This window comes from Coregonus clupeaformis, chromosome 7 (genome assembly GCF_020615455.1).
Source record: "Coregonus clupeaformis isolate EN_2021a chromosome 7, ASM2061545v1, whole genome shotgun sequence".
NCBI classification, from domain to species: Eukaryota; Metazoa; Chordata; class Actinopteri; order Salmoniformes; family Salmonidae; genus Coregonus; species Coregonus clupeaformis.
The window spans coordinates 35258009-35273494 of record NC_059198.1 but is presented as its reverse complement, the minus strand read 5'-3'; the positions used below and the strand labels follow the sequence as shown (position 1 = coordinate 35273494).

The window sequence follows — 15486 nt, the reverse complement described above, 5'->3', positions numbered from 1 at the left end:
AGACTAACTTATTGCTAGTTTTTTTTAAATAAATTTTACATTTGTCATTTAGCAGACGCTCTTATCCAGAGCGACTTACAGTAGTGCAGGGGGTTCCCAAACTCTTTCGACCCCAACCATGTGAAAATAAATCTGTAATTAACAGCCAATGTTAACTTTTTTATTTGGGGCTATGGGAGTCAATTGAAAAACATTCTAGCAGTATTTCTGATTGTCTTCTCAACTCACCATCACATACTTTTAATGTGGAGCAGTCTATTGCAAATTAGTCTGACAAAATGTATCTTATCTCACCACCACTAATAAAATGGGTGTGCTTGATGCATGTCACGTCGGAGCTTCCCAAAGTCAAGGGACTTGGTCGACAGTGCGCATCTCATCTCTGCTGTTACATCCAACCTTGATCAATATTTGGTTTTAATGCAGACTGAATAGATATGAGCTGGTGAAGGGTACCTCTGTAGCTCAGCTGGTAGAGCACGGCGCTTGTAACGCCAAGGTAGTGGGTTCGATCCCCGGGACCACCCATACACAAATAAATGTATGCACGCATGACTGTAAGTCGCTTTGGATAAAAGCGTCTGCTAAATGGCATATTATTACCATGAGCTCTATGGTGCTTCCAAGACAACTGAGAACTCGGAGGTCAAATCATGACGTCAGTGATCTTAAGGTCGGAAAGTCGGAGCTCTAGAAAGAGTTCCTGAGTTGGAATTCCGAGTTGGATGACCGTTCAAAACTATTTTTCCCAGTCTTTAGAGTTCGTTTTTTTCCAAGTTCCCAGTTGTCCACGATCAGCTCCTTCGTTTTGTTGACGTAGAGGTTAATTACATTAATGCTCAGAGGGAGACGGCATGGTATTATTCTCTGTGAATGCGTTGTCTGCAGTCTTCGGTCATATGATTTCACTTACCAGCATGTCAACTGAGCCAGGATCACAGTCAAACAGATTGGGAAGTAGGTCCAAAAGTGATCTTTCAAGCGTTGGAGGTGAGCAGTCATGACTCGTGTGGGACAACTACTGATGCTTTTTTCTGTTAGAAACATGCACAGCCGAGGGAAGGAGGCATTGTTCGCTTTTGAAAGACTTTATCCAATAAGAATTTTGGTTGAGTAACCAGGTGGTAGCCGGCTAGTGATGGCTATTTAACAGTCTGATGGCCTTGAGATAGAATATGTTTTTCAGTCTCTCGGTCCCAGCTTTGATGCACCTGTACTGACCTCGCCTTCTGGATGATAGTGGGGTGAACAGGCAGTGGCTCGGGTGGTTCATGTCCTTGATGATCTTTTTGGCCTTCCTGTGACATCGGGTGCTGTAGGTGTCCCGGAGGGCAGGCAGTGTGCCCCCGGGGATGCGTTGGGCAGACCGTACCACCCTCTGGAGAGCCCTGCGGTTGCGGGAGGTGCAGTTGCCGTACCAGGCGGTGATACAACCCGACAGGATGCTCTCAATGGTGCATCTGTAAAAGTTTGTGAGGGTCTTAGGGGACAAGCCACATTTCTTCAGCCTCCTGAGGTTGAAGAGGCGCTGTTGCTTCTTCTTCACCATACTGTCTGTGTGGGTGGACCATTTTCAGTGATGTCTGCTGAGGAACTTGAAGCTTTCCACGTTCTCCACTGCGGTCTCGTCGATGTGGATAGGGGCGTGCTCCCTCTGCTGTTTCCTGAAGTCCACGATCAGCTCCTTCGTTTTGTTGACGTAGAGGTTATTTTCCTGGCACCACTCCGCCAGGGCCTTCACCTCCTCCCTGTAGGAGTTCTTGTCATTGTTGGTAATCAGGCCTACTACTGTTGTGTCGTCTGCAAACTAGATGATTGAGTTGGAGGTGTGTGTGGCTACGCAGTCATGGGTGAACAGGGAGTACAGGAGGGGGCTGAGCATGCACCCTTGTGGGGCCCCTGTGTTGAGGATCAGCGAAGTGGAGGTGTTGTTTCCTACCTTCACCACCTGGGGGCCGGCCCGTCAGGAAGTCCAGGACCCAGTTGCACAGGGTGGGGTTCAGACCCAGGGCCCCGAGCTTAGAGATTAGCTTGTTCATAGTCAATGAACAGCATTCTGACGTAGGTATTCCTCTTGTCCAGATGGGATAGGGCAGTGCGATGGCGATTGCATCGTCTGTGGATCTATTGGAGCGGTAAGCAAATTGAAGTGGGTCTAGGGTGTCAGAAATGGTAGCAGAAGGTGAATGTTGAACTTTTGTTGCACACATATCCAGATAATGCTGCGTACCCTTTTGCGCAATGACACTATAGGTATGTTCGAGGCGTAGCAATGCACTTTGGCTGCTCTACGAGTGGTCTGGATCACGCATTGATTTGCAAAGGTTTTTAAGAGCTACGTTACTAATGAAGGCTCTGGGAAACACCTCGGGTACTAAATATACATCGTAAGAAGGTTCTAATGGTGATCTTAACGCCACGAAGACTCTGGGAAACAAGGCCCTGGTCAAGAGTAGTGCACTGTGTAGGGAATAGGGTGCCATTTGGGACACAGACAATGGCTACACAACACTTTGTCATGATGTGGTGACGTGTAGGCTACCTCCCGGTCTCTCATTCTCCTCAGGTCATTGTTACAGTATCCGTTTCCTTCTTTCTTCTGCACCCAACCCTAAAGGACGACAAGCCTCTTGAACTAGAATGGCCTTCCATGTGAAAGCATTTGAGAAGACTTTCTATTAGCAAGAGGAACAGAGGAGGAGAATTTGAGAAGAGAGTAGAGTGGCAGAGAATCCTTCTTCTTTTTTATTTTATTTTTATTTCACCTTTATTTAACCAGGTAAGCCAGTTGAGAACAAGTTCTCATTTACAACTGCGACCTGGCCAAGATAAAGCAAAGCAGTGTGATTAAAAACAACAACAACAGAGTTACATATGGAATAAACAAAAACATAGTCAATAACACAATAGAAAATAGAAAATCTATATACAGTGTGTGCAAATGTAGTAAATTATGGAGGTAAGGCAATAAATAGGCCATAGTGCAAAATAAATACAATTTAGTATTAACACTGGAGTGATAGATGTGCAGAAGATGATGTGCAAATAGAGATACTGGGGTGCAAATGAGCAATGTAAATAACAATATGGGGATGAGGTAGTTGGGTGGGCTAATTAGATGGGCTGTGTACAGGTACAGTGATCGGTAAGCTGCTCTGACAACTGATGCTTAAAGTTAGTGAGGAAGATAAGAGTCTCCAGCTTCAGAGATTTTTGTAGTTCGTTCCAGTCATTTGCAGCAGAGAACTGGAAGGAATGGCGGCCAAAGGAGGTGTTGGCTTTGGGGATGACCAGTGAGATATACCTGCTGGAGCGCATACTACGGGTGGGTGTTGCTATGGTGACCAATGAGCTAAGATAAGGCGGGGATTTGCCTAGAAGTGATTTATAGATGACCTGGAGCCAGTGGGTTTGGCGACGAATATGTAGTGAGGGCCAGCCAACGAGAGCGTACAGGTCACAGTGGTGGGTAATATATGGGGTTTTGGTGACAAAACGGATGGCACTGTGATAGACTACATCCTGAGTAGAGTGTTGGAAGCTATTTTGTAAATGACATCGCCGAAGTCAAGGATCGGTAGGATAGTCCGTTTTACGAGGGCATGTTTAGCAGCATGAGTGAAGGAGGCTTTGTTGTGAAACAGGAAGCCGATTCTAGATTTAACTTTGGATTGGAGATGCTTAATGTGAGTCTGGAAGGAGAGTTTACGGTCTAACCAGACACCTAGGTATTTGTTGTTGTCCACGTATTCTAAGTCAGACCCGCCGAGAGTAGTGATTCTAGTCGGGCGGGCGGGCGGGTGCAAGCAGCGTTCGATTGATACATTTAGTTTTACTAGCGTTTAAGAGCAGTTGGAGGCCACAGAAGGAGTGTTGTATGGCATTGAAGCGCGTTTGGAGGTTTATTAACACAGTGTCCAATGAAGGGCCAGATGTATACAAAATGGTGTCGTCTCCGTAGAGGTGGATCTGAGTCGGCCCGAGAATTGAACCCATAGAGACTGCCAGAGGTCCAGACAACAGGCCCTCCGATTTGACACGAGGCAGTCAGTTGAGAAACCAAGGCTATTTAGTCTGCCAATAAGAATGCGGAGATTGACAGAGTCAAAAGCCTTGGCCAGGTCGATGAAGACGGCTGCACAGTACTGTCTTTTATCAATCACGGTTATTATATAGTTTAGGACCTTGAGCGTTGCTGAGGTGCACCCATGACCAGTTCGGGGGAGGGGGGGCATGGGCAAGTTGCAGCGGAGGGTGCAGAGCTGGTGGCCGGGGTAGGGGTAGCCAGGTGGAAAGCATGGCCAGCTGTAGCAAAATGCTTATTGAAGTTCTCGATTTATCGTAGATTTATCGGTGGTGACAGTGTTTCCTAGCCTCAGTGCAGTGGGTAGCTGGGAGGAGGTGCTTTTATTCTCCATGGACTTTACAGTGTCCCAAAACTTTTTGGAGTTAGTGCTACAGGATGCAAATTTCTGTTTGAAAAAGCTAGCCTTTGCTTTCCTAACTGATTGTGTATATTGGTTCCTGACTTCCCTGAAAAGTTGCATATCGCGGGGGCTGTTCGATGCTAATGCAGTACGCCACAGGATGTTTTTGTGCTGGTCAAGGGCAGTCAAGTCTGGGGTGAACCAGGGGCTATATCTGTTCTTAGTTCTGAATTTTTTGAATGGGGCATGCTTATTTAAGATGGAGAGGAAAGCAATTTTGAAGAACATCCAGGCATCCTCTACTGACAGAATGAGGTCAATATCCATCCAGGATACCTGGGCCAGGTCAATTAGAAAGGCCTGCTCGCTGAAGTGTTTTAGGGAGTGTTTGACAGTGATGAGGGGTGGTCGTTTGACCACGGACCCATTAAGGCAATGAGGCAGTGATCGCTGAGATCTTGGTTGAAGACAGCGGAGGTGTATTTAGAGGGTAAATTAGTCAGGATGATATCTATGAGGGTGCCCATGTTTACGGATTTAGGGTTGTACCTGGTAGGTTCCTTGATAATTTGTGTGAAATTGAGGGCATCTAGTTTAGATTGTAGGATGGCTAGATTGTGTTAAGCATATCCCAGTTTAGGTCACAAAGCAGTACGAACTCTGAGGATAGATGGGGGGCAATCAATTCACATATGGTGTCCAGGGCACAGCTGGGGGCTGAGTGGGGTCTGTAGCAAGCGGCAACAGTGAGAGACTTACTTCTGGAAAGGTGGATTTTTAGAAGTAGAAGCTCACTGTTTGGGCACAGACCTAGATAGTATGATAGAGCTCTGCAGGCTATCTCTACAGTAGATTGCAACTCCGCCCCCTTTGGCAGTTCTATCTAGACGGAAAATGTTGTAGTTCGGGATGGACATTTCTGAATTTTTGGTGGCCTTCCTAAGCCAGGATTCAGACACTGCTAGAACATCAGGGTTGGCAGAGTGTGCTAACGCAGTGAATAACTCAAACTTGGGGAGGAGGCTTCTGATGTTAACATGCAAGAAACCAAGGCTTTTACGGTTACAGAAATCAATAAATGATCGCGCCTGGTGAGTAGGAGTGATACTGGGGGCTACAGGGCCTGGGTTAACCTCTACATCACCAGAGGAACAGAGGAGGAATAGAATAAGTATACGGCTAAAGGCTTTAAGAACTGGGCGGCAGGTAGCTTAGTGGTTAAGAGCGTTGTGCCAGTAACCGAGAGGTCGCTGGTTCTAATCCCCGAGCCGACTAGGTGAAAAATCTGTCGATGTGCCCTTGAGCAAGGCACTTAACCCTAATTGCTCATGTAAGTCGCTCTGGATAAGAGCGTCTGCTAAATGTCTAAAATGTAAAAAATGTCTTCTAGTGCGTTGGGTACAGAGAATAAACGGGACTGATTTCCAGGCGTTGTAGAATAGATTCAGGGCATTATGTACAGACAAGGATATGGAAGGATATGAGTACAGTGGAGGTACACCTAAGCATTGGGTAACGATGAAAGAGATAGCATCACTGGAGGTACCGATTGAGCCGGTCTCTGCGTGTATTGGGGGTGGGACAAAGAAGCTATCTGAGGCAGGTTGAGCGGGACAGGGGGCTTTACAGTGAAATAGTACAATAACAACTAACCCAAACAGCAATAGGCTAGGCATATTGACATGGGGGAGAGGCATAACGCAATCACAGGTGTTATTCGAGAGGGCTAAGACAACAACTGGTAATGGCGACGAAAGTTTGGGCTGAGGCTAAACAGATAAACAGGATGGGGTACCGTGTAAAGGAACAGTAGCTTAAGCTGAGTGATCATAAGGTCCATTGAACAGCAATAGGTAAGTCCGGGAGCAGTTCGTAGGCTGCTACAGCACAGGCGAGCAGGAGGCACGGCTGTTGATTGCGCGTGCTAGCGGGCCGGTGCTAGCAGGTGTATCTTCATGGTCGTCACAACGGGAAGCCTGTTGAAACCGCATCAAACGACTACGTCGGCAGACCAGTCGTGATGGATCGGCTCCGTGTCGACACTAGGAGGTCCCGTCCTGTTGATAGAGTTGTGGATAGCCGGGAGATGGGCCTGGCTCAAGGCTAACTGAGGATGGTCTTAGTGCCAACATCGGTTTGTGGTGGTAAATAGACGACAATGAAAAATATAGATGAGAACTCTGTTGGTAGATCGTTTTGTCTACAGCTTATCATGAGGTATTCTACCTAAGGCGAGCAATACCTCGAGACTTCTTTTAATATTAGACATTGTGCACCAGCAGTTATTGACAAATAGACACACACTATCGCCCCTCGTCTTACCAGACGTAGCTACTCTATCCTGCCGATGTACAGAAAACCCAGCCAGCTCTATATTATCCATGTCGTCGTTCAGCCACGACTCTGTGAAATATAAGATATTACAGTTTTTAATGTCCCGTTGGTAGGAGAGTCTGGATCGTAGATCATCGAGTTTGTTTTCCAGTGATTGCAATAGGACCGATGGTAATGGCAATTTACTCACTTGCCTACGAACCCAAACAAGGCACCCCGACCTTCTCCCTCTGTATTTTCATATTTTCTTCACGCCAATGACGGGGATTTGGACCTATATCCTTCGCGTGGGACTCATTAAATAAAAAAATTCATCCAAGTATTTTGTGAGTAATCGCTGTTCTGATGTCCAGAAGCTCTTTTCGGTCATAAGAGACGGTAGCAGCAACTTTATGTACAAAATAAGTGACAAACAATGGGGACCGATGGTAAAAACTAACAAAATAGCACTGTTGGTTAGGAGCCCGTAAAACGGCAGCCATCCCCTCCGTCGCCATTATTAACAATCTAAGTGAATAGCCTTAATGACGATTTGTGGTTGCATGTAAAGACTCACAAAGCATACAGTGGGGGAAAAAAGTATTTAGTCAGCCACCAATTGTGCAAGTTCTCCCACTTAAAAAGATGAGAGAGGCCTGTAATTTTCATCATAGGTACATGTCAACTATGACAGACAAAATGAGATTTTTTTTCTCCAGAAAATCACATTGTAGGATTTTTTATGAATTTATTTGCAAATTATGGTGGAAAATAAGTATTTGGTCAATAACAAAAAGTTTCTCAATACTTTGTTATATACCCTTTGTTGGCAATGACACAGGTCAAACGTTTTCTGTAAGTCTTCACAAGGTTTTCACACACTGTTGCTGGTATTTTGTCCCATTCCTCCATGCAGATCTCCTCTAGAGCAGTGATGTTTTGGGGCTGTTGCTGGGCAACACAGACTTTCAACTCCCTCCAAAGATTTTCTATGGGGTTGAGATCTGGAGACTGGCTAGAGCCACTCCAGGACCTTGAAATGCTTCTTACGAAGCCACTCCTTCATTGCCCGGGCGGTGTGTTTGGGATCATTGTCATGCTGAAAGACCCAGCCACGTTTCATCTTCAATGCCCTTGCTGATGGAAGGAGGTTTTCACTCAAAATCTCACGATACATGGCCCCATTCATTCTTTCCTTTACACGGATCAGTCGTCCTGGTCCCTTTGCAGAAAAACAGCCCCAAAGCATGATGTTTCCACCCCCATGCTTCACAGTAGGTATGGTGTTCTTTGGATGCAACTCGGCATTCTTTGTCCTCCAAACACGACGAGTTGAGTTTTTACCAAAAAGTTATATTTTGGTTTCATCTGACCATATGACATTCTCCCAATCCTCTTCTGGATCATCCAAATGCACTCTAACAATCTTCAGACGGGCCTGGACATGTACTGGCTTAAGCAGGGGGACATGTCTGGCACTGCAGGATTTGAGTCCCTGGCGGCGTAGTGTGTTACTGATGGTAGGCTTTGTTACTTTGGTCCCAGCTCTCTGCAGGTCATTCACCAGGTCCCCCCGTGTGATTCTGGGATTTTTGCTCACCGTTCTTGTGATCATTTTGACCCCACGGGGTGAGATCTTGCGTGGAGCCCCAGATCGAGGGAGATTATCAGTGGTCTTGTATGTCTTCCATTTCCTAATAATTGCTCCTACAGTTGATTTCTTCAAACCAAGCTGCTTACCTATTGCAGATTCAGTCTTCCCAGCCTGGTGCAGGTCTACAATTTTGTTTCTGGTGTCCTTTGACAGCTCTTTGGTCTTGGCCATAGTGGAGTTTGGAGTGTGACTGTTTGAGGTTGTGGACAGGTGTATTTTATACTGATAACAAGTTCAAACAGGTGCCATTAATACAGGTAACGAGTGGAGGACAGAGGAGCCTCTTAAAGAAGAAGTTACAGGTCTGTGAGAGCCAGAAATCTTGCTTGTTTGTAGGTGACCAAATAGTTATTTTCCACCATAATTTGCAAATAAATTCATAAAAAATCCTACAATGTGATTTTCTGGAGAAAAGAATTCTCAATTTGTCTGTCATAGTTGACGTGTACCTATGATGAAAATTACAGGCCTCTCTCATCTTTTTAAGTGGGAGAACTTGCACAATTGGTGGCTGACTAAATACTTTTTTCCCCCACTATCTTATGAGGCATAATGAAGCCTTGTAATAAGGACTTCAGATGCATCACATGTTGGGCCTATATCAATCCAGTGACGATATACGTAGGCCCCTAACACATTCGAATGACAGTATTATGTAAGCCTGTGATAGCGATCACTACAAATGAAGTGTTATTGATCTTTCTCTCCCTCATCACAGTAGAACATACATTAAGTGGCAGCCAGTGGGAGGCTACTAGCCGACAGAGCCATGGAGAGTTCTGCCAACTTTAATAACGGACGACATGTTTGTGCCTTTGAACATTAAATGGATCAATTCATGACAAGTATTTCGGATTCTAATTCTCTAACTCTGTAAATATATGGCTCTGCTAGCCGTTATGGCTTTGGGATCGCCCAGCTTGACAGCATTAGAAACAATACGTGGGCTAAGTCCCAATTCTCTACCATTCTCCCGAAGTGTGCAATTGCATACTTTCTCACATGGATTTGACAATGGTGGAAACTCCCTCCAGCCAGTACTTACACCAATTCCATGCTTTTAAATCAATGACGGGAGTGTGCAAGTGCACATTTCTGGAAAAGAGTGGAGAATCAGGACGTAGCCATAGTGACACAGGAGACGAGCATTAGGCAATGCACTCAGTCAGGACACTCAAACATTCTAGGTCCCATCTTTCTATGCTGTCGCTCAACAAAATGAAATGCCTCTCCTCATCTCTGCTCTCCTCTCTGCAGCTTATTCGGCTGTGTAATGGCTGCGAGTGTTTTCTGTCTGAGGAGAGGGTGACTGGCTAATGAAGGGAGGGATGGGTGAATGGATAGGTAGGTGAATAGGTAGGTAGAGATACTTGATTCTATTACAATCAAGTAACACATTTGGGAACAAATGATATTTTATAAAACTAGTTAGTTTAAGTTTAATGCTGTTCCCCTTGAAAACTGCAGGATACAGTGCCTTCGGAAAGTATTCAGACACCTTGACTTTTTCCACATTACTTGACTTTTGTTACGTTACAGCCTTATTCTAAAATTGATAAAATTGTTTTTTCCCCTCATCAATCTACACACAATACCCCATAATGTCAAAGCAAAAGACAGGTTTTTAGAAATTTAAGCTAATTTAAAAAAAGAAAAAAAAGAAATCACATTTACATAAATATTCAGACCCTTCACTCAGTACTTTGTTGAAGCACCTTTGGCAGCGATTACAGCATTGAGTCTTCTTGGGTATGATGCTACAAGCTTGGCACACCTGTATTTGGGGAGTTTCTACCATTCTTCTCTGCATTACCTCTCAAGCTCTGTCAGGTTGGATGGGTAGCGTTGCTGCACAGCTATTTTCAGGTCTCTCCAGAGATGTTCGATCCGGTTCAAGTCCGGGCTCTGGCTGGGCCACTCAAGGACATTCAGAGACTTGTCCCGAAGCCACTCCTGCATTGTCTTGGCTGTGTGCTTAGGGTCGATGTCCTGTTGGAAGGTGAACCTTTGCCTCAGTCTGAGGTCCTGAGCACTCTGGAGCTGGTTTTCATCAAGGATCTCTCTGTACTTTGCTCCGTTCATCTTTCCCTCGATCCTGACTAGTCTCCCAGTCCCTGCAGCTGAAAAACATCCCCACAGCATGATGCTGCCATCACCATGCTTCACTTTAGGGATGGTGCCAGGTTCCTCTCCCATTCAGGCCAAAGAGTTAAATCTGCTTTTTACTGAGGAGTGGCTTCCGTCTGGCCACACTACCGTAAAGGCCTGATTGGTGGAGGGCTGCAGAGATGGTTGTGCTTCTGGAAGGTTCTCCCATCTCCACAGAGGAACTCTGGAGCTCTGTCAGAGTGACCATCGGGTACTTGGTCACCTCCCTGACCAAGGCCCTTCTCCCCCGATTGCTCAGTTTGGCCGGGCGGCCAGTTCTAGGAAGAGTCTTGGTGGTTCAAAACTTCTTCCATTTAAGAATGATGGAGGCCACTGTGTTCTTGAGGACTTTCAATGCTGCAGACAGTTTGTGGTACCGTTCCCCAGATCTGTGCCTCGACACAATCCTGTCTCGGAGCCTTATATAGACAGGTGTGTGCCTTTCCAAATCATGTCCAATCAAATGAATTTATCACAGGTGTACTCCATTCAAGTTGTAGAAACATCTCAAGGATGATCAATGGAAACAGGATGCACCTGAGCTCAATTTCGGGTCTCATAGCAAAGGGTCTGAATACTTATGTAAATATGCTATTTCTGTTTTTCATGTTTAATACATTTGCCAAAATTTCTAAAGAACAGTTTTTGCTTTGTCATTATGGTGTATTATGTGTAGATTGCTGAGAAAAAAAGAAAAAAAAAACAATTTTAGAATAAGGCTGTGACGTAACAAAGTGTGCAAAAAGTCAAAGGGTCTGAATACTTTCCGAAGGCACTATAAGGGAATGAGTGTGTTATGAAAGGAATATGATATGAGGGGTAGTGGCAGGCAGCCACGGTTCAGGTTCTGGAGGTTATGATGGCCCACTCCGTCTCTCTGAGTCTCAGCCACATGAAAGTGTGTCTCAAATGCGTCCCTATATAGTGTACTACTTTTGACCAGGGCCCATAGGGTATAGGGTGCCATTTGGGACGCAGACAAATACAGCAGGGAGGGATGAACCCTCCACAAGGCGTCCTGCCATCACTCCCTACAGCTCACTTTCTCTCTTCTTTTTTTTCTACACCCTTCCCCTCCTTCCCTTCTCAGTCTCTGCTTCCCTCTTTCACTCCTCCGCCCGCCCCACTTTTCATCATATTCACCTCTCTTCCGATGACGCAACTCCCTCCTCTCCCTCCATCCTGCATCCTCCATCCTCTGTCCCCTACACTCCATCCCTCCAATGTATCGCCTCACCCCCTCTCTCCTCCCTCCCTCCCCCATCTGAGGCTGGTTCCTCTCAAGGTTTCTTCCTTTTAGGAATTAACACATTTTTCCTTGCCACTTGGCTGCTGCTTGTCGGGTTACTGTGAACCACTTTGTGTCAAATGTTGTTGTAAAAAGGGCTATACAAATAAAATATGATTGACTGATCTCTCCCTCTCTCTTCCCTCCCTCCCTCCCTCTCTCCACTCCCAGGGCTACCTGTTCATCTCGGTGCTGGTGAACAGCAACAGTGAGCTGATCCGCCTCATCAATAACGCCATCAAGAACGACCTGTCTAGCCGCAACCCCACCTTCATGTGCCTGGCTCTGCACTGCATCGCCAACGTGGGCAGCCGCGAGATGGCCGAGGCCTTCGCTGGAGAGATCCCACGCATTCTGGTGGCCGGGTAAGAATGGAGGGGATGGAGAGAGAGGGAGGAGTAATGAGGGAGAGGGGGGTAGAGGGAGAGAGCAATCAGTCAGTCAAATTGTATTCTTATATTACTTTTTACAACAACATTTGTCAGAGGGAGGGGTTGGGAAGAGAGGGATGGAGGAAGGGAAGGGAGGGTGAGGAGACCGGAGAGGCAAATGGAGGAAGGGGGAGGGGGACTGTGTACACGGAGAGGACATGATTTTCTTTGTATTAATATGCTATAACAGCATGGTTAGACAAAATCTGCGGTACAGACAATATCTTTCCAGGACCAGAGTTGTTGGAGACTGGTACTCCTTTATAGCATTGTATTTGGGACAAATCATTCACTAAACCTGAACTAAATCTTGTAATAAATAATGTGGAAATTGAGCAAGTTGAGGTGACTAAACTGCTTGGAGTAACCCTGGATTGTAAACTGTCATGGTCAAAACATATTGATACAACAGTAGCTAAGATGCTGCTCTACCTTCTTAACAGCACTATCAACAAGGCAGGTCCTACAGGCTCTAGTTTTGTCGCACCTGGACTACTGTTCAGTCGTGTGGTCAGGTGCCACAAAGAGGGACTTAGGAAAATTGCACACATGATAACATACGCACTATACACACACGTACACATGGATTTTGTGTTGTAGGTATGTGGTAGTGGAGTATGGGCCTGAGGGCACACACTTAGTGTGTTGTGAATTCTGTAAGGAATGTATTGTAATGTTTTTAAAATTGTACAACTGCCTTAATTTTGCCGGACCCCAGGAAGAGTAGCTGCTGCCTTGGCAGCAGCTAATGGGGATCCATAATAAATACAAATACTAATAGTGAGCATTGTGTTTACATTTACATTGTGTTGTTTGTGATGCGATTGCCAGGGACACCATGGACAGTGTGAAGCAGTCTGCTGCCCTGTGTCTTCTGCGTCTGTACAAGGCCTCCCCAGACCTGGTTCTGATGGGGGAGTGGACCTCCCGGGTGGTGCACCTCCTCAACGACCAGCACATGGTGAGAGACAGGCCATACATGTCTGCTCCAGCCCAACACTAGCACACCTGGGGTTTATTCACTAGGAATCAAACCTGAAAACCGGGGAGCAACTAAACTGAACTTGTCTAATTAGAAACATTTGCTTTCGTTGCAAAGCGGTTTCCTACACTAAGGAATACGCCCCTGATTTATCAGGTTGAATCAGATGTACTAGTGCATTTATCTTCCAGGCCAATAGGTGGCGCAAGCTGGCTCTGTTACAATATCTACACTAGTCTAGAATGCTACTCTTAGTCTGTGTTTACACAGGCAGCCCAATTCAGATTTTTTCCCACATTAATTAGTATTTTTACCAATCACATCAGATATTTTTCAGAGCTGATCTGATTGGTCAAAAGACCAATTAGTGAAAAAAAAGGACAAATCAAATCAAATGTTATTGGTCACATGCGCCGAATACAACAGGTGCAGACATTACAGTGAAATGCTTACTTACAGCCCTTAACCAACAGTGCATTTATTTTAAACAAAAAAAAGTTAAAATAAAACAACAACAAAAAAAGTGTTGAGGAAAAAAAGTGCAGAAGTAAAATAAAGTGACAGTAGGGAGGCTATATATACAGGGGGGTACCGTTGCAGAGTCAATGTGCGGGGGCACCGGCTAGTTGAGGTAGTTGAGGTAATATGTACATGTGGGTAGAGTTAAAGTGACTATGCATAAATACTTAACAGAGTAGCAGCAGCGTAAAAAGGATGGGGTGGGGGGGCAGTGCAAATAGTCCGGGTAGCCATGATTAGCTGTTCAGGAGTCTTATGGCTTGGGGGTAGAAGCTGTTGAGAAGTCTTTTGGACCTAGACTTGGCACTCCGGTACCGCTTGCCGTGCGGTAGCAGAGAGAACTGTCTATGACTAGGGTGGCTGGAGTCTTTGACAATTTTGAGGGCCTTCCTCTGACACCGCCTGGTATAGAGGTCCTGGATGGCAGGAAGCTTTGCCCCAGTGATGTACTGGGCCGTACGCACTACCCTCTGTAGTGCCTTGCGGTCGGAGGCCAAGCAGTTGCCATACCAGGCGGTGATGCAACCAGTCAGGATGCTCTCGATGGTGCAGCTGTATAATTTTTTGAGGATCTGAGGACCCATGCCAAATCTTTTTAGCCTCCTGAGGGGGAATAGGCTTTGTCGTGCCCTCTTCACGACTGTCTTGGTGTGTTTGGACCATGATAGTTCGTTGGTGATGTGGACACCAAGGAACTTGAAGCTCTCAACCTGTTCCACTACAGCCCCGTCGATGAGAATGGGGGCGTGCTCAGTCCTCTTTTTTTTCCTGTAGTCCACAATCATCTCCTTTGTCTTGGTCACGTTGAGGGAGAGGTTGTTGTCCTGGCACCACACGGCCAGATCTCTGACCTCCTCCCTATAGGCTGTCTCATCGTTGTCGGTGATCAGGCCTACCACTGTTGTGTCGTCGGCAAACTTAATGATGGTGTTGGAGTCGTGCCTGGCCATGCAGTCATGGGTGAACAGAGAGTACAGGAGGGGACTGAGCACGCACCCCTGAGGGGCCCCTGTGTTGAGGATCAGTGTGGCAGATGTGTTGTTACCTACCCTTACTACCTGGGGGCGGCCCGTCAGGAAGTCCAGGATCCAGTTGCAGAGGGAGGTGTTTAGTCCCAGGATCCTTAGCTTAGTGATGAGCTTAGAGGGCACTATGGTGTTGAATGCTGAGCTGTAGTCAATGAATAGCATTCTCACGTAGGTGTTCCTCTTGTCCAGGTGGGAGAGGGCAGTGTGGAGTGCAATAGAGATTGCATCATCTGTGGATCTGTTGGGGCGGTAACACACCCCCCAGAATTGGGCTACCTGTCTAAATGCAGCCAGAGTAACCTAACGTAGCAGGCATAAAATAAATGCCTGAAAATAGATGCCTCAGATACTGGTCTTGACAACAACAACAAAAAACTGTCATGGGAGGTTATCTTCTGCACTGTTCAAAAATCTAAATGTGGAGGATGAGTTAAGATGGAGTGTCGCCTTGTTAATGTCCAAAAAGCGTAAGTCGCGTCACAGGCTCTCTCTTCCATTTCCCCTGAAAATGGTATGCATCCGGTTGCTGACAACACAGCCGAGGGTGCTATCTTAGTATGAAGGAATGGATATGTATTCTAAGTGGTACGCTGGTATGGATGTTGCAACATAACTACCGACTTCATTGAGACTGTAAGGTTGAAGTTTATGCCGTTTAGGTGTTACTGTTGTTTCTGATGATGACCGTGTCTCTCT

The 15486-nt window shown here is 46.0% G+C and overlaps 1 protein-coding gene across 6 annotated transcripts in view; it reads left to right on the top strand.

Annotated features, from left to right (window-relative positions):
- The window catches only part of LOC123491232 (AP-2 complex subunit alpha-2-like), a 66401-nt gene that overhangs the window by 19558 nt on the left and 31357 nt on the right, over window positions 1–15486 (top strand). For all 6 annotated transcript variants that reach the window (XM_045221383.1, XM_045221381.1, XM_045221379.1 and 3 more), the window contains exons 3-4: window positions 12002–12195; window positions 13093–13222. In XM_045221383.1, coding sequence (XP_045077318.1) covers window positions 12002–12195; window positions 13093–13222 — 324 coding nt within the window. The remainder of the gene's footprint in view (window positions 1–12001; window positions 12196–13092; window positions 13223–15486) is intronic.